The sequence below is a fragment of the Tinamus guttatus genome, unplaced genomic scaffold (genome assembly GCF_059628265.1).
Source record: "Tinamus guttatus ecotype Peru unplaced genomic scaffold, ASM5962826v1 Tinamus_guttatus_pri_ptg000131l, whole genome shotgun sequence".
NCBI lineage: Eukaryota > Metazoa > Chordata > Aves > Tinamiformes > Tinamidae > Tinamus > Tinamus guttatus.
The window spans coordinates 2,078,195-2,092,998 of record NW_028288665.1 but is presented as its reverse complement, the minus strand read 5'-3'; the positions used below and the strand labels follow the sequence as shown (position 1 = coordinate 2,092,998).

General features: G+C 44.4%; 1 protein-coding gene across 1 annotated transcript in view; it reads left to right on the top strand.

Annotated features, from left to right (window-relative positions):
* Window positions 1-1,426: 1,426 nt before the first annotated feature.
* The window catches only part of HIVEP1 (HIVEP zinc finger 1), a 108,803-nt gene continuing 95,425 nt past the window's right edge, over window positions 1,427-14,804 (top strand). Inside the window, exons 1-2 of the mRNA XM_088521748.1 lie at window positions 1,427-1,444; window positions 2,512-2,650. Coding sequence (XP_088377874.1) covers window positions 2,611-2,650 — 40 coding nt within the window. The 5' untranslated portion in view covers window positions 1,427-1,444; window positions 2,512-2,610. The remainder of the gene's footprint in view (window positions 1,445-2,511; window positions 2,651-14,804) is intronic.

The window sequence follows — 14,804 nt, the reverse complement described above, 5'->3', positions numbered from 1 at the left end:
CTGTCCCCGAGGGGAGCCCCGCGCCGCCCCGCCCCGCCCCGCCCCCCCGCCGCGGAGTTCCCCCCCCGGGCCCTCCCCGCGCGGAGGGAGCGGCCATGTCGCGCTGGGGCGGGACGGAGCGGGGCGGCCGGGGGGGACACGGCGGGGGGGGGGCGCGGCCCCGGCTCGTGTTTGTGCCGGGGGTTGTCAAGGGAAGGAGGCTCCGCTCGCGCTCCCGCCGCCATCGCCGGCCCCTCCGCCAGGTTTGCAGCGGGGCTGGGGGGCGGGGGGGCGCGTCCTCGCTGCTTCCGTCCCGCCCTTCCTCCCTCCTCCTCCTCCCTCCTCCTCCCTCCCCCCGGCCACCCCCCCCCCTCCACCCCGCGCGGGGGAGCTGCGGCAGACACAACACGGCGCGTCCTGCGGGGACGCCGAGCAGGCCGGGCCCGGCGCCCCCTGCCTCCTGCCCGCCCTGCCCGCCGCCGCCGCGCCCGCCCGCGCCCCGCGGCCCAGGTAGGCTCCGCTCCGCGCCGCTCCGCGCCCCCCGCGGCGCAGCGGGGCCCGGGGGTGGCGGCTCCCCCCGCGCCGCGCTTTGTTCGGCGCCGCGTTGCGGAGGGGGTTTTCCAGGCTCCTCCTTCCCTGCCTCCCTGCCCATCCATTCATGCTTCCCTGTCCTTCTCATCCCGCCCGCTCCCGGCGCCCTCCGCAGCCGCGGGGCCCGGGCTGCCCCGCGGGCTGCGGGGCGCCCGTCTCGCTCCGCTCAGTTGTATTTTGCGGCTCTGCTGGCGGGGGGCTCCTTAGCTCCCCGTTTCAGTGATTTACATCGAGGCAGCGACTTTTCCGCGGGTCCCCGCTGCGCCTTCCCCAGGGCCCGTCCCTCCTCTTCCCCGCTCCGGAGAAACCAGCTCGGTGCTGGGGCGAAAAAGCCGCTTTTGGAGCCCAGCGAGGCGGCCTCCGCGCGCGGCCGGGAGCGTCGCGGGGCGCTCGGGGGCCCTGTGGGGGCTGCGGGCAGCGCCGAGCCGAGGGGCGGCTGCTGCCGCCGCCCGCGGGAAGCGGCCGTGTCCGCGCGCCGGGCGCGGGGCCGGCGGCCGCGCGCGGGCCCCGCTCCGCGTGCGGCTCGTCCCGTTCCGCGGGGCTCGCGCGTGGAGCGCGCTCCGCGCGCGCCCTGCGCTGCGTTTCCTTGCCCTTAACGTGGTAATATCCTAGCCAAGAAGCATCGCTCAGGAAGAGTGTGTCCAGCTTTCCTTTGTGTCGGTCCCAGGCAGTTTCTTCTCCCGTTTGTGTCTTTTATGCACCAACAGACAAAAGGAACATTAAAAATTAATGATTATCTCCTTCAACAGTCTGTAGGCTGAAGGGGTGGTTGTAAGCAACAGTCTATTTTAAGTGGTTTTGAATTCCGCTTTAACAAAAACGTTGCTGTTGTCTGTCTTAAAAATAATCAGAACCCTGAGTTAATACTTAAATGGTAAAGATTTTACATCGTATTTCCTGTTTTGTCTTTTTTTAATCCTTTGCTAATACGCCCATATTAAGGGCTACTGTATGATTTATATACATTAAAAAAAATCTTCATGGTGTTGATTAGAAGAAAGCTGTTAATCTGCGGTAGTATTACTGTGTGAGTAGTGGTTGGCTTTTCATTTTGTTTAGCTGGAATAGTGGAGTCTCAGCAGTCACTTAAGTTCTTATAGTTCTGAGGGGGATTTCAGTACAGGAGGATTTCTGTGGTTTCAGAAGCTATACAACATACTGCTTAACTGGGAAGTAAACCATAATACTTAAAAAGTAATAAAGTTTGTTAACTTGGTTAAAAAAAAGTGGAAGTTTGGAAAGCAAATTTGGGCTTGTGTCCCCTTCAATAGAAAACAAGGCCATTAGCTCTTAAAACCTTCTGAGGTTTGTGCAGACTTGTGCTTTGCACTCCAGTGCAAACACAGAGAATGCTGCATGCTGGTACAGGAGCTTTGCAACGACTTGTACCTGGGTCGAGTGTCTGCTGTAAATTGATATTTCAGTGGAGCCCCCCGGGGAGCTCTTTGGGACTGGTTAAAATTGCACAGTCCAAGTAAGGAAGCGGTGGGGATGGCTGATCTTACCAATGGGAAAGATGGTTGCTGATTTGGCGGATCTCAGCCCTTCCCCTCTATACAAGTGAAGGTCTGCTCTTTTAAAGCTTGATGGGACTCTCTTGTTCTGTGGGTCTGCCTTTTTTTTTTTTTTTTTGCTAAGAACACAAGTTGTTGGAAAATGTTTTCTGGCTAGAAAACAGCTGACAAATATGGAAAAGTGTCTTACTCTTCTTATGCCTCCTGAGTAACCCCAAAAGGAGTTTGAGCCGCATTTAATTTTCTTGTAATGCTGGAACATTTCACTCTGTACAGGATAGGTATAGAGGTTTTTATTGCTTGTCTACAGTTCCTGTAGTCATTTTAAGAGGAGACGGAGCAAATAATACCTGTGTTTTCCATATTAACGCATACATTTCCATACATCTCTAACTATTTTCCTCTCTTTCTCTCTCTTTTTGTTTAGCACATGGATTAGCTGACTCCTCTGACAAGTGTATGGAACTGCCAGCTCTCTGCTTGCTGCACTTTTCATTCCTGAGAGGAGAAAGGAAATTAGAGGAAAATGCCTCGGACAAAGCAGATACATCCCAGAAACCTGAGAGGTAGGTAGCGCTCAGCTAAGAAAGAAAAGCTCTTGGGCAACTTGGTTGCAGTTTCAATTACTGAATTTGTGAAATATGTGCCAAAGAAGTTTGTTTGGGTCCAAAACTATTTTGCGAACAAGCTGTAGGAGTAACCTGTGTGACTACTGTGATTTGGAGAGAAATAAGGGGACTCTTTTCTTATTCCTATAGTCTGTGTGCTTGACAACACTCCTGATACCCAGCTTGTAAGAGCAACTAGCGTCAGACATCAAAAATGCAAAGGAAGATATAGCTTCCTTACCAAATACCCTGAACTATACAGGGTAGAGGCAAATGTGTGTAATGCAGAAGCAGCACGAGACTGGGCTCTCTTTCTGGGCAGCAATCAGTTTGGCTTGCTTTGGAGGGGATCAGAACCTTCTCCTGTGCAAGCCTGTGCTCTGTGTATCACCTCTGTCAGCTGAGCTTCCTCAGCAAGGTCTGGCTTTGGCCTTGGTTTCCTCACTGCGCTGCCTTCACGCAGCTGAGCAGGAATCGGTTGGCTCCAGAGAGGAACAAACACGAAAGTGACCTGGTTCACCGGCGGGTGAGCTCACACGTGCAGGCATTTCCCTGGACAAAACCCCAGTGCACTTCACAGAGCGCGGGACTGGCAGATGAATGTGAGGAATCTGATCATATGATTATTTATTACTCTCTTGGTAGTAGCAGCCCCAGAGGAATTAAATGAGGGAAAAATACAAATTAGTTCAAGAGCAGAATTAGGTGCCAAGGGAGAGCATGTCTTCCCCCTACCAGTATGTACTTGTCATTTTTTTTTAATCTAGATTTCACACTTGCAATATGTATGCATGCCTTCAGAAAATTAAAACTACTGAAAATCTGCAAATATTGGCATAAAGTTATGGGGGCAGGACAGCATTTGATTCTCAACTCTCTCTCTCTCTTTTTTTTTTTTTTAAAAGAAAGGGTGTTTCAGTTGAAGTTAAAAGGCTCTTAAGTTCCAGTATGCAGAGCTTTATCAGAACCTATGTGTGCATGGACTGGGTGCCAGTATTACCAGGAATCTGTGTCACTGAAGATGTTTTTGCAGTGTCTATGTTGAGGAAGTGCTGAGCGGCCTTGTTCAATGGGACAGTGAAGCCCCTGGCGCCCTGATTCCCCTGTCAGGGAAGGGCCAAAGCAGTGATGGGCACCTTGGAGTGCTTTAAATTTAGGAGCTGCCATTTCCCCTCCTTGTTGAACATGAAGTGGTGAATTTTGATCCTGATTCACAATATTACTGCTTACCAAGTTATTGACTTGTGTTATGTTTTTTCAATCAGATATGGAAATAATCTTGTTTTAGTGCCCTGTCTGATAACTCCTCCTAAGTTCAAAGCAATGTGAGGAAAGATAAATCTCTTGTAAAGCTTCTTGCAATTTTGTATTCACTTAAGTAAATGCATTAAAAATAAATAATGTAATTAAACACTTAATTGTGCAAGAAATGAATTGCCTTTTTAGTTTTTTTTTTCTTGTGTAATTTTCCCCGTCATTTAGCTATTATCACCCTCCTGAAACAGAAACTGATGGTAACTGCTATTCTTCTACCACTAATGGAGTTTACCAGTAAATTAAGATGGATTAAATATTGAGGAGGTAAATAGAGGGATAAGCTGAAGCCAGAATTTGTAACTTTGTTGATAGTAAAAGATGATGTTAAAATACACAGGCGCTGCAAACTTCAACATGTTGTGAGCATGTATAGCTACCATTGTGGGTTATTAGAGGTGAAGTGATTTGAAAAATCAGTTTACTTCTAATTAGTTATGCCCTATTTCCATTTTTAGTCTAGATAATGAGGAAAACTGGATTTCAGTTTCTTTAGTCATTTTATCAGTCTCTGAGAATATTGCATAACATATTTGCTTAACCTCCCTTTTTTTTTTTGCTGGGATTTGAAGAGGTTGAAAGCTTCCTTAGGTCTTGTTTCTGACAGCTTATTTTCATGTAAAGCTTGTCCACTCTTAAGCTAATGGTCTTTAGTCATTTGAACTTTTAAAAGTGTATTGCATCTGTGATGTAATTTATGATAATTAGTGAAGATAACTAGATTTGCAAAAGAGTAACTGTCTGTGATCTGAGATGAAACTCCATGAATTGTTGAATTATATAACTTTCAGAAGATAAAGATGTAGGTAAACTTCATTTTTAGGATAAAAGGTATGTTTAATCTCTCTGAACTGAACTTACCTTTCGTACCATGGACAAAGAACACTCCATGGCCTTAACCTGGCTTCTCTCCACCTTGTTTCAACTCCTCTGCTCTCTGGTTGCCCCACAGCGAGCAGCTCGCCAGTAGGTTTAACTGGACTTGTCCAGGGCCCCTCAATGTTTAACCTTTTGGAGCGATCACTGTTGAGCAACCCGTGACATGGCCCATTCTGCTGCGCGGGAGAGGAGTTGCTTGGGTTGCACTTGCTGTCCAAGTCAGACCAGCAAGTAAATATTTGAGTCCAAGAATCTAAAATGTATACATGTATGTACATTTTCTAAGGGGAAAAAAATGGCAAATAAATATTTTAGTTAATCATGGATTTCCTGAAGCATAGGAAGAAGTTTTAAAGGCTTTCATATTGTGTGCATTTACAATAATCTACTTTTTTTTTTTTTTAATAGTCTGGGTGAAACAAAGTGCCATTCTTTAGTATTTACAAGTAAATATAAGATCTTTGGCAAAAGGCTGTAAGACTCTTCTTTGTGACATGATTCTATTATAGTGATTTTGTATACTTTTGAGAGAGCTTTAGCCTTTGTCAGCCTATCAGTGTCCCTAAAATATTCTTTGTGGAAAACCAAATTTCTTATTTTTATTTTTTGCCAAGATCCCCTTTCCTCTCCCCCTTCTCTGCTTTCACTGTCTCTTTATGGGTGAGCCAAGATAGTGCTATGCTAACTGATTGCAGAAGGAAAAGAATTGTATCAAGAGGAGAGGTTGTAGGAAGAATTCTTTTGCAAATAAGAAAATAAAATCAGTTTGACCATCTGACTACTATGGCTGTAGTTTTAGCGCCTGAGTGGGGCTGAACGATGTGTTATATCTGAAGGGTGTCACCTCTGCACTCTGCTTGTGTCCTTGTTTTGTTTTGTCCTCTCAGTCCGTCTTGCTTCTTACTGCAAACGGGTCCCTACATGACAAATGTTACCAACGTGGCTGCTTTAGCCAGCAGTGTCCTGCGCGGTGTCAAACGCGGTGTCCAGACCAGTTTAACGTTTGTAGTGATCTCCAGTGGCAGGGCTGAGTGGCTAGAATTTGGGAAAAGTTACATTTCTTCAGGTCTCAAAGAGCTATGCCATGAATGTATACAATCCCCCAAATACGTAGTTGTTTCGGAAATGAAAGCCAAAGGCACGCTGTAAGTTAGGCTCCTGGAGCAGGCGTTTGTCAGCAGGTAGTCCTGGCGTTGTCTTGGCCTGTTGAATATTTCAGTAGTGTCGTGTTTCTGGTGGAGAGCAGCATCATCCCTCTGAACGTGTGTGCTCTGAAAGAGGAAAACATCCATCTCTCTGGAAGTAGGCTGAAAAAAAACCCACCCAGGTCATTAGATTCTCTGCCATTTCCCAAGTATCCAATGGTTGCCACTTCCAAACTTGCTTGATTTGTCACCTGAAGTTTTTGCTAGCTGACAAACGGCTGCTTTCCATGCAGTTGCTCTGAGTGTTTACATGGCCAAGCACTACACAGCTGTAACAAACATTTCACAGAAGCAGTAATGTATTCCCAGAAGTACAGTTACATTAGAGAACCACGCTTTTAGTGGGGCTGAGCGGGCTTGGGTTGTTGTCAGATGGTGGCGAGGATATAGAATGAAAAAACAACTGTTTGTGTTTACTTAGACATATCCAATTCCAGAGCTTAAAAGTGAAAACTTATTTATTATTTGTACAACATTTAGCACAATGCTCTATTTCACAAGTACAAAAATGTAAAAAAAAAAAAAAAATCTTGATCTTAATCTGTCTATAGTTAAGCTCTGTATTTTTAAAAACAAATTGTTGCTGCTTCTGTTTTTCCTTTTCAATCACATATTTCCATTTGAAACAAATGATGGATGGGCACATAAAGTTCAACAGCCTTGTCAATCTTTTAACACTTTGTATTTGCTAAGGAAATGTGAGCATAATATGAGTAGCTTTGCTTGATGGCTTTGCTGTAACCTGAGAACAGAACTGGAAAGCTGGAGACACTCTGGGTCTTGTGACTTCCAGAAGAGTTAGGCATCTGTTGCATCTTAACTGTAGCTTAGCAAAAACTCTTTGAGCTGGTTTAAAATGATAATGTGCTTTCGATGCACTCATAGGCCTCCCTACATTAAAAGCTAGCAGGTTGATATTTCTTACTAGTGTGCGGCATGTATTGTATTTACCTTGCAAGTCAGTCATTGTGCTGTGCTTTAATTCATGATTTGCATCATGAAGTGCCTAAAAACCTTCCAAAGATTTCACAGAACTCATGTTAGTGACTTGTACTTGCTCAGCTTAAAAGAAGGGTGCAAGGAGAACCCCTGAATTTTGGGTCTTAGCGTTGTGTCTGCTTCTCTTTGCTGTGTTTATGGGGTGCTATTGGTGGCGCATCAGAAGTGCTTGTGCTTTGCCTTCTGCGATGTACCTGTCTGCATCTGTAAGATTGTTGTGGACGAGGCTCAGATATGCATCTTGCTCAAGCTTCTGGTGTGTGTGCATGGCACAGGGACTCCTAGCTCTGACTTGGTGACTCTATTTTGGAAGTATCCATTGGTTTGGCAGCAGTTCTTGTGTCTGTAGATCAGATTACTTTTATATTGCTTCTTGTGGAAACTGCACTTGAGAACAAAACCTCTCTTAGTGAGATCAGAGCGAGCGCCTGGTTCTGTTCATGTATCCCTAGCCTGAGTACCAGAAGATCTGCATGTGTGTGTAGAGCACATCTCTTGCAGACTGCAGGAGTAGTCAGTCCATGCCTCGTATTTCTTGTCTGGGATGGCAATGTTGCTTTATCCCATCTCTGTCTTCTGTCTTGACCATTTAGACTTTAAGCAATATCTTTATGGCTGATAATTGTTTTTAATATGCAAATGTCCAGCATTTTGCCTGTTAGATATTATCTTGGCCATTTTTAAGAGATTATCTTAAATGCTACTATAATAATGTGTGTATGTTATACTGCATCTAATAATGTTTCCACGTGGAAAAGAAAGTCTAAAATACTCTGCAGTGTTAGGCTGGATTTAAACCTGTAATTTGTTACCTCCTCTCTTCACCTGGCCTGGCCCTGACTCCCTATTATGTGTCTGTAAATTTGATCACATATGTGCTTGGAACAGAAGCTCTGGTCCTGTTTAGTGTGCAGCGTGGCTGGATCACAGGTGATGGAAAAATGCTGGTTGGCAGTGGGTTGCAGGAAAGGACGCTAGGAGGGAGAAGGCTGTTTAGTATTGCCCTGGAAGACCTGCCTTGCATTCCTGCTTCTGCCTCAGGGCTTCCCGAGTGAGGCTGAGCAAGTCTGTTGAGCCGCCGTGTGCCCCCAGGTTGAGATGCTGATACAAAAAAGCTGAGGTTTGGCTACAGGTTGTCTGCTCTGGGTACAGTTTGGATGTAAAGTACCCCCAAAATATGAGGTTCTTTGAAAAAACAGGCTCTATGTGCCTCAAGGTTTGACGACCAAAGGTTAGCCAACACCTGGGTAAATCTTTTAATCTCTCTGTGCCTGTTTCTTGCCTGTATATTGGAGACCCCAGTACCACCTAAGCTTCTGAGGGTTCAGAGGCTGAGGTTGTGAAGTGATCAGATGCTGCTGTGGCCAAATAACAGGAAAGGTGATGAAGAAACTGGTAATCTTGGATTCAGCTCCAGGTACGCAGCACATGTGGCCCGGAGCCAGCAGTAAGTACCATGCGTTCTGCACACCGAAGGGCTTTGTGGAAACAGCCTTAATTTTCTCTAACCTCTCAGTGCTTTGCTTCACAGCCTTAATATTTAAAAGGAGCTCTTATACGTTACTTCCTATCTTTTAAATAGCAAACAGGAAAAAAGAAAAAAGGCAAGAAATGCTATCACACTGAACCCCAGTGGAGTTCACCGGCCTCCAAGCGCAACAGAGGCTTTTACCGTGCGAGGGGCTGACATACCCTGTGTGGACCGAGCAGCAGGGAGTGCTGGAGGAGCAGATCCCATCAGTGAGTTCGGCAGCTTTTGCTCCTGGCGTTGAAAGCTGCTCATGTCTTGGGAGAGAATATCTTAGAGGTTTTAAACATTTGTGCCATTTTCTGTAGTATCCTCATTCTTAAGTGTGGCATAATAATGCAGAGTTTCAAGCTGATGTCGAGAGACTTGACAGTGAAGGGTGCCGGAAAGATCCTTAGAGAGGAATATCTTTAATTCCATAGTTTCATGACTGGGTTTCAAGATGATTTGAGGCCATCACCATGGGCAGAAGTGGCCTTTCTCTCCCTCAGTCTGTTGTTCCCCACCGCGTGTTGCTCCCCTTGCTCGTGCCACCGTAACGTGTGTTATCTAGTCCTGCTAGATAACGTGTGTTATCTAGTCCTGCAGCGCGAGGTACAGTTTTAGCCAGAATGAAGGAGCTGGGCTCGTTTGACGGAGGGGGAGGTCAATTTTGGTGTGGGTCGGATCCCCGCTGCAGTGCACGGCGCTGCTGCCGGGGTGGCAGTGGCAGACGGGCAGGGACAGCGCGAAGGCAGCCGTAACTGCAGCCGCTTCGGGTCGTGTCAGTCGTGTCAGCTTTGTCATTTGGCCTCACACATGTTTGTGCTGGTGTGAAAGGTATGGAGATGGAAATAAGGAGCCTGGAGCAGGTAGAATTACAGGATTTCTTGTTTTTTTTTTTTTCAGCGCCTGTGCTAATGTTTGCCAGCTTGAACTCATTGTGAAACTATGCTGGAAACCGCTCTTTGCCATGTATAAGCAGCAGTCTTTTTTGAGCTTTTTAAATTGTCCAAAGGCAGGTATATAATTTGTAAGGATAGCAAACAATCTGTTTCTTATTTCTTGTTTACTTGTTTTTCCCTCTCTGTACTCCCTTCTATTGACAAATTTCAAAAGTGGGAGGTACTGGAGTTTTTTAATGAATGGCTTTAAGAACCTTAGTACTGGTATGCAAGGAAGCAATTCAGCTTTCCGTATTTCTTTACATTAATTAAGGGGGCAAAAAAGGAAGAAATCTGGCATAGAAAGCTTCGCTTCCAGAATGGATGAAGTTTGGCTAAGATTTAAGCAATTAAAAAAAGGTCTTAAGAAATTAATGTGATCGTAGCTGGCACTGTCAGCTTTGAATATGTATTTATAGACTTCTGCATATGCATGCTAAAGATCAGAAAAAAGAAAATGGGAATGGAAATAGAATCTGCTGAATACATACAGTGACAACAGTAGGTGCTTTCAGAGAGAATTGAAATAATTAGGAGGAGTAGGATAGAAGAATGGTATTGCAAGGAAATATTGACAGGAACAACTTGATAGAAGCAGAAGAATGGAGGAAGGAGTTTGGTTTTGTTCCCTTGGTGGTAGGAAAGAGCAGATCTGTTGATTTCTATGTCATAGACGTCATCCAAATAGCAATTAGAATCAAGCTTAAGCTAGAAGGAATTAGTAAAGGGTAGAGTTAAAACAAACTGAATGCCTGCAGACACAAAAAAGCAGCAATGAACTGGGACCTGAAGGTTTGTACAAACCACTGAGATTTCTGTGCGAATAAAGTGAAGCGGAAACAGCACAGATACATAATTGGGTCTCACCCTCGCATCCTGTGTCTTTGGGCTTCTTAATTGAACATGCACTAAGAAATGCTGTAGAATTTGTGTCGTTGCTGATGAACAAGCACCAATGTTCATAAACATAAAATAAATTGAAGTTATTCTATAAATAATGAGCTACAGTTGTGAAAAGAGAAACAAACCCCAAGATTTCAGCAGAAGCTCTTTCAAGTGTTTCTTTTAGGACAGATAATTGACTCTGGGGTGAAACTGAGTTATTAGAGCAAGTGGATAGACTGAAATAGCTTTGGTGAGAGAGCTTCCTCACGGTTTTATGATCAGCTATGGCTAAAATGTGTGTTCTGAAAAATGGACTGCGTTTATAGTCTCATGTTTTCCTTAGTTACCTTTTTCCTATTTAAAAAAACTCAGTTTCAACAGTCCTGTCGGCGTTTGCAGGCTTTACATGTATCAGTTGCCCAGGCTTTGCACCAAGCTATGCTATATAATTGCATGGCTCTTTTGTTATACCTAGCACAGTAAATTTTCCAGGAGCATCTTTACCAGAATGAATTCCATTGCAATGAATTCCATTGAAGAAAAAAGTACAAATGAATCTGGCGCGTGCTCTTTTCTTCCTCCTGGAGACCACACTGGGATGTTCACTGGGATGTTTGGAGGAGAGTTTGCATTAAGCCCCTGCCTGTTGCAGCGGCGGCAGCAGCAGCAGCTCAAGGGGCAGGTGGGAGCATCCGCTTGCCCCGATGCTTCATGCAGGTGCCCAGGAGGAGAGGGCTGTTCTACTCTAACCACGGTCCTGCTTTGTCGCCAAACGGCCTCTTCTGAGTCCAGCCTCGGGTGCTTCAGCTTAGGAACACACAAGTTTTCCGAGTTTTGTTTATTTTGAATCCAAAAGCTGTTCGCCTGCAGTGCAGAAGACCTGTGTTTTAAGTTTCCTGTATTCAAACAATTTCATTTCCAACTTCAAAATACCGAAAATGTTTACAGGGGAAAATATAAAGGAGAATTTCCAGATCTGCACATTTTTGAAGGAGCTAGTTATGCAAATAGGTATTTCGTAGACTTGTTTATTCAGACGTATGTTGGACTTCTGTAGCAGAGATTCAAATTCAGTAATGGCTTATGTGCTTATAAAAATGCAAGCTCTCTCTTCCAGTTGGAAATGTAAGATTTTTCCTTTCTATGTTAAAACAGGATGAATAAACTGAAATTTCCAGTGAGATTTAAATTTCCAGTCAGATGAGCTGAGCAGACTGCAGTCTTTCCCTCCACTTACTTATATCTATTATAACGCTAAGAAGAATGGGGGGCTTGGGGAAGGCTCAGCAGATGTTCGGAGTCTTCTGTGGCATTTTGGGGGGAAGTTCTTGTTTGGTAGGCTAGGCAGTACTGTTTGTTTTATATAAGTACTTTAAAAATATCCTTAATGCTCCCTTCAGAATGAGATTGCTCGGAAAATATGCTGACTTTGCAATTCCCTTATGACCCTTGGAGGTAGACTGGAAAAGAAACTTGTCTGTAATGATCCACATTTTGTTATGGCAAAGCTGACGTCTGTGTACTTGGGTTTCATGTTGGACTGAAGATTTTGTTGATGCAGATATAATTGGTTCTGGTTAATTCAGCCAATTGGATTTAACATCTTTTATTACCAGCAGGAGCAGTGAGTAGACGATGCATGTTAAACAGGGCTGTATGTTCAAATGTAGAATACCTGGTGAGCTTCCTCCTCCCCGCTGAAATTCGTCTCTGTTCAAAAGCCAAGATGAGTCCAAGGCCCTTCACGAGTCCCGGTGGGCTGAAATCCTCCAAGGTCTGGGGGGAGATGCCGAGAGGAGACGCAGCGGCGTGGTGGGATCCTGTGCTACCGGGGAGCTCCAAAACAACCGTGTGTGTTCCTGGTTACCTATGAAATATGTGGCTCGAGGCCTGCCAGGAGTGGTAGTCATGGAATATCCAGAGCACTCCGCATGGTTTCCTATGGTTCTTGGCCTCATTTTTGGGGGTGGGAAGTGGCATAAGTTAATGTTGAGCAGTATTGTTTTTAACAACTGAGCTCTGTTAAGTCATATGGGAGATCATATGCTACTTCTTTCCCTAAAGATTGCAGTGCAGACACGATGTGGAGCCAGGAAAAAAATGTGTTTAGAAATGGCACTTAAAATATAACTTCTGTGGTGGCTTGGCTATTCTCTGCCTGCACAGAGCCACCAGCAGCCTCTTGAAGAGGAGGAATCCACGTCTCCTGCTTTGCAGAGGTATCTGTTTCGCCCTTGTCCCTTCTTTGGGATTTCTTATATAGAAAGGAGTATTTAGGTGCCAGGTCTGTCGAGAGAACACAGTGATATATGTACCAATAGTTTAAAAAATGTTCTCCTTCCTATCTCTTTATTAACAAAATGTGTTGTATTTAGCCAAGCTAAGCATGTCTGTTGTAATAATGAGGTGAGTTTCAGAAGAGAGTTACTTTATTTTGTATAAAGATGGTGCTTTTGTGACAAAAAGGCAGATTAAGAACTTTGAAAATACTGAGTTTTATTGCAGGGATATTTTAATAATTTTCAAACCACATCTTTTGTGCGATGTACATGGTGGGTCTGGGGAATCTGTCTCAAGTTCTACAGGTTTTTGAGAGGGGAGTGGGAGGCTGCCCTTTTCCCTGACGCTGCTTTATGGAGCATTTTGATCTTTTCCCCTGGTGTTTTTCTTTCATTTTAAACAAAGTGCATTCCTAAGCGAATAAAATCTCATGTTTATTTTAGAACACAGAGTATGTATGTTATGGACGCACACACATGCGGAATGTGTACATTTCAAAATAGTATTTTCTTTATATGCCTTTTTCTTTTATCTCCAGAATTTTGAGGGGAAAAACCCCAAACAATGATGTAACTTATGGAGATATGAGGAATTACTATTCTGGCTACAGTATAATTTTACTTCTGTTAGACTTATGAAATACCTGATGTTGCTGAATCTGCCTGTTGTTCTCAATAGCCCCGATCACGGACAGGAAGCCTGTGGCTGTCAGTGGTAGAAAGAAAGGGCAATTTTTGTTGTTTGGCTGCTAAACGCAGATCTCGTTTGCTGTTTGGATGCTGGGTCTGCTCTCCTTTAGGGTCATTAAATAACCTTGTCGTTAGGTTTGCTCCGAAGCTCTCCAGCCAGTCTAACAGTTTATGGTTTTCTGAAGCTTTCAGGTGTCTTGACTCTGCACACGCAAGAGCGCTGTAAAGATAAACTGTGAAATTCCTTAAAGCAGCAAGCTGGAGTCTCCTGCGCGTGGCCTTTGCCTGAGGGATCCCGCATCCCAGAATGAAAAGGCACAAGGAAACAGATCAGGGCTTGTCTCGCGGCTCATGAGACGTTTTCACAGACATCAAGGCAAGATATGGCCTTGACACAAAACTGGTTTTAATTATTAATATTTTTACAGTATCTCGCGGCTGAATTCTATCATACCTTTTTTTTAAAAAAAAGATAAAAAATAAAAACATTCCTTTTCAGGAATTGAGATTTTCAATTGAGCTTTTCTTTCTTCCCTCTTTTTTTTTTTCAGGTGATGTTTTTGTAGTTTTCTTCCTTCTCCATGCTTTGTTCTTTTTTGAGAATGACTTCTAGTTCTCACCGTCTATGGGTATTGCTTCTGTTCTCTCATAATGTTACAAATAATCTAACGTATTTAAGAAACAGGAAAATTCATTCTAACGTTTTATTCCTCTCCTGCTTTTCGCTCTCCCAAATCTTTGATATGGCTAAAACCTTGTATGTTTTGTCTCCACAAAACCCCTATGTCGTTCTTAAGTATTTCTACAGAATCGACTCAGGCCTCACACAATGAAGCTTTGGAAACAAATAAAATTAACAAGATATGTCTCTGGGACCTGTGGTAACCGCAGCTCCGCGGCGGTGCCTTGCTGCTGTTGGACCTGTTAAGGGTAATGGGCTACTTAAGAACCCCTAGATACAGGGTGCAGTCTAAGTGCTAGTGCCCTGTTGGTAGAAAAGGACAGCTTGGACGGGATGCAGGGGCCAGTGTTTTCCAGAGCTGGAAGCTTCTGGCTAACCGCTTATTTCTGTGGCGACATCAAACCTTGAAATGCTTTAAAATTTCCAGCTGTGAGGAAAAGAGGCAGGGAAGAGGCCGCCTGTTTTCAAACTCACAAAAAGAGTTAATGCAAATGTAGAGTCACCTACTTGTTATCTGCGAGTTAATTTGAATCCTGTTTTTCTGGTAAACAGTGATGTCAAACATTTCTCTCGAGCCAATATTGTAAGTCATCATTTTTTTTTTTATTCCATGAGGGTTTAGAAACACAGTTTTGGCAACAGTAACTAAGACAAAATTTTACCGGAGAACCCCCGGTAAATACAAGGGAAGCTAGTAATCATTTTTCATGAACAGAACTGCATTTTGT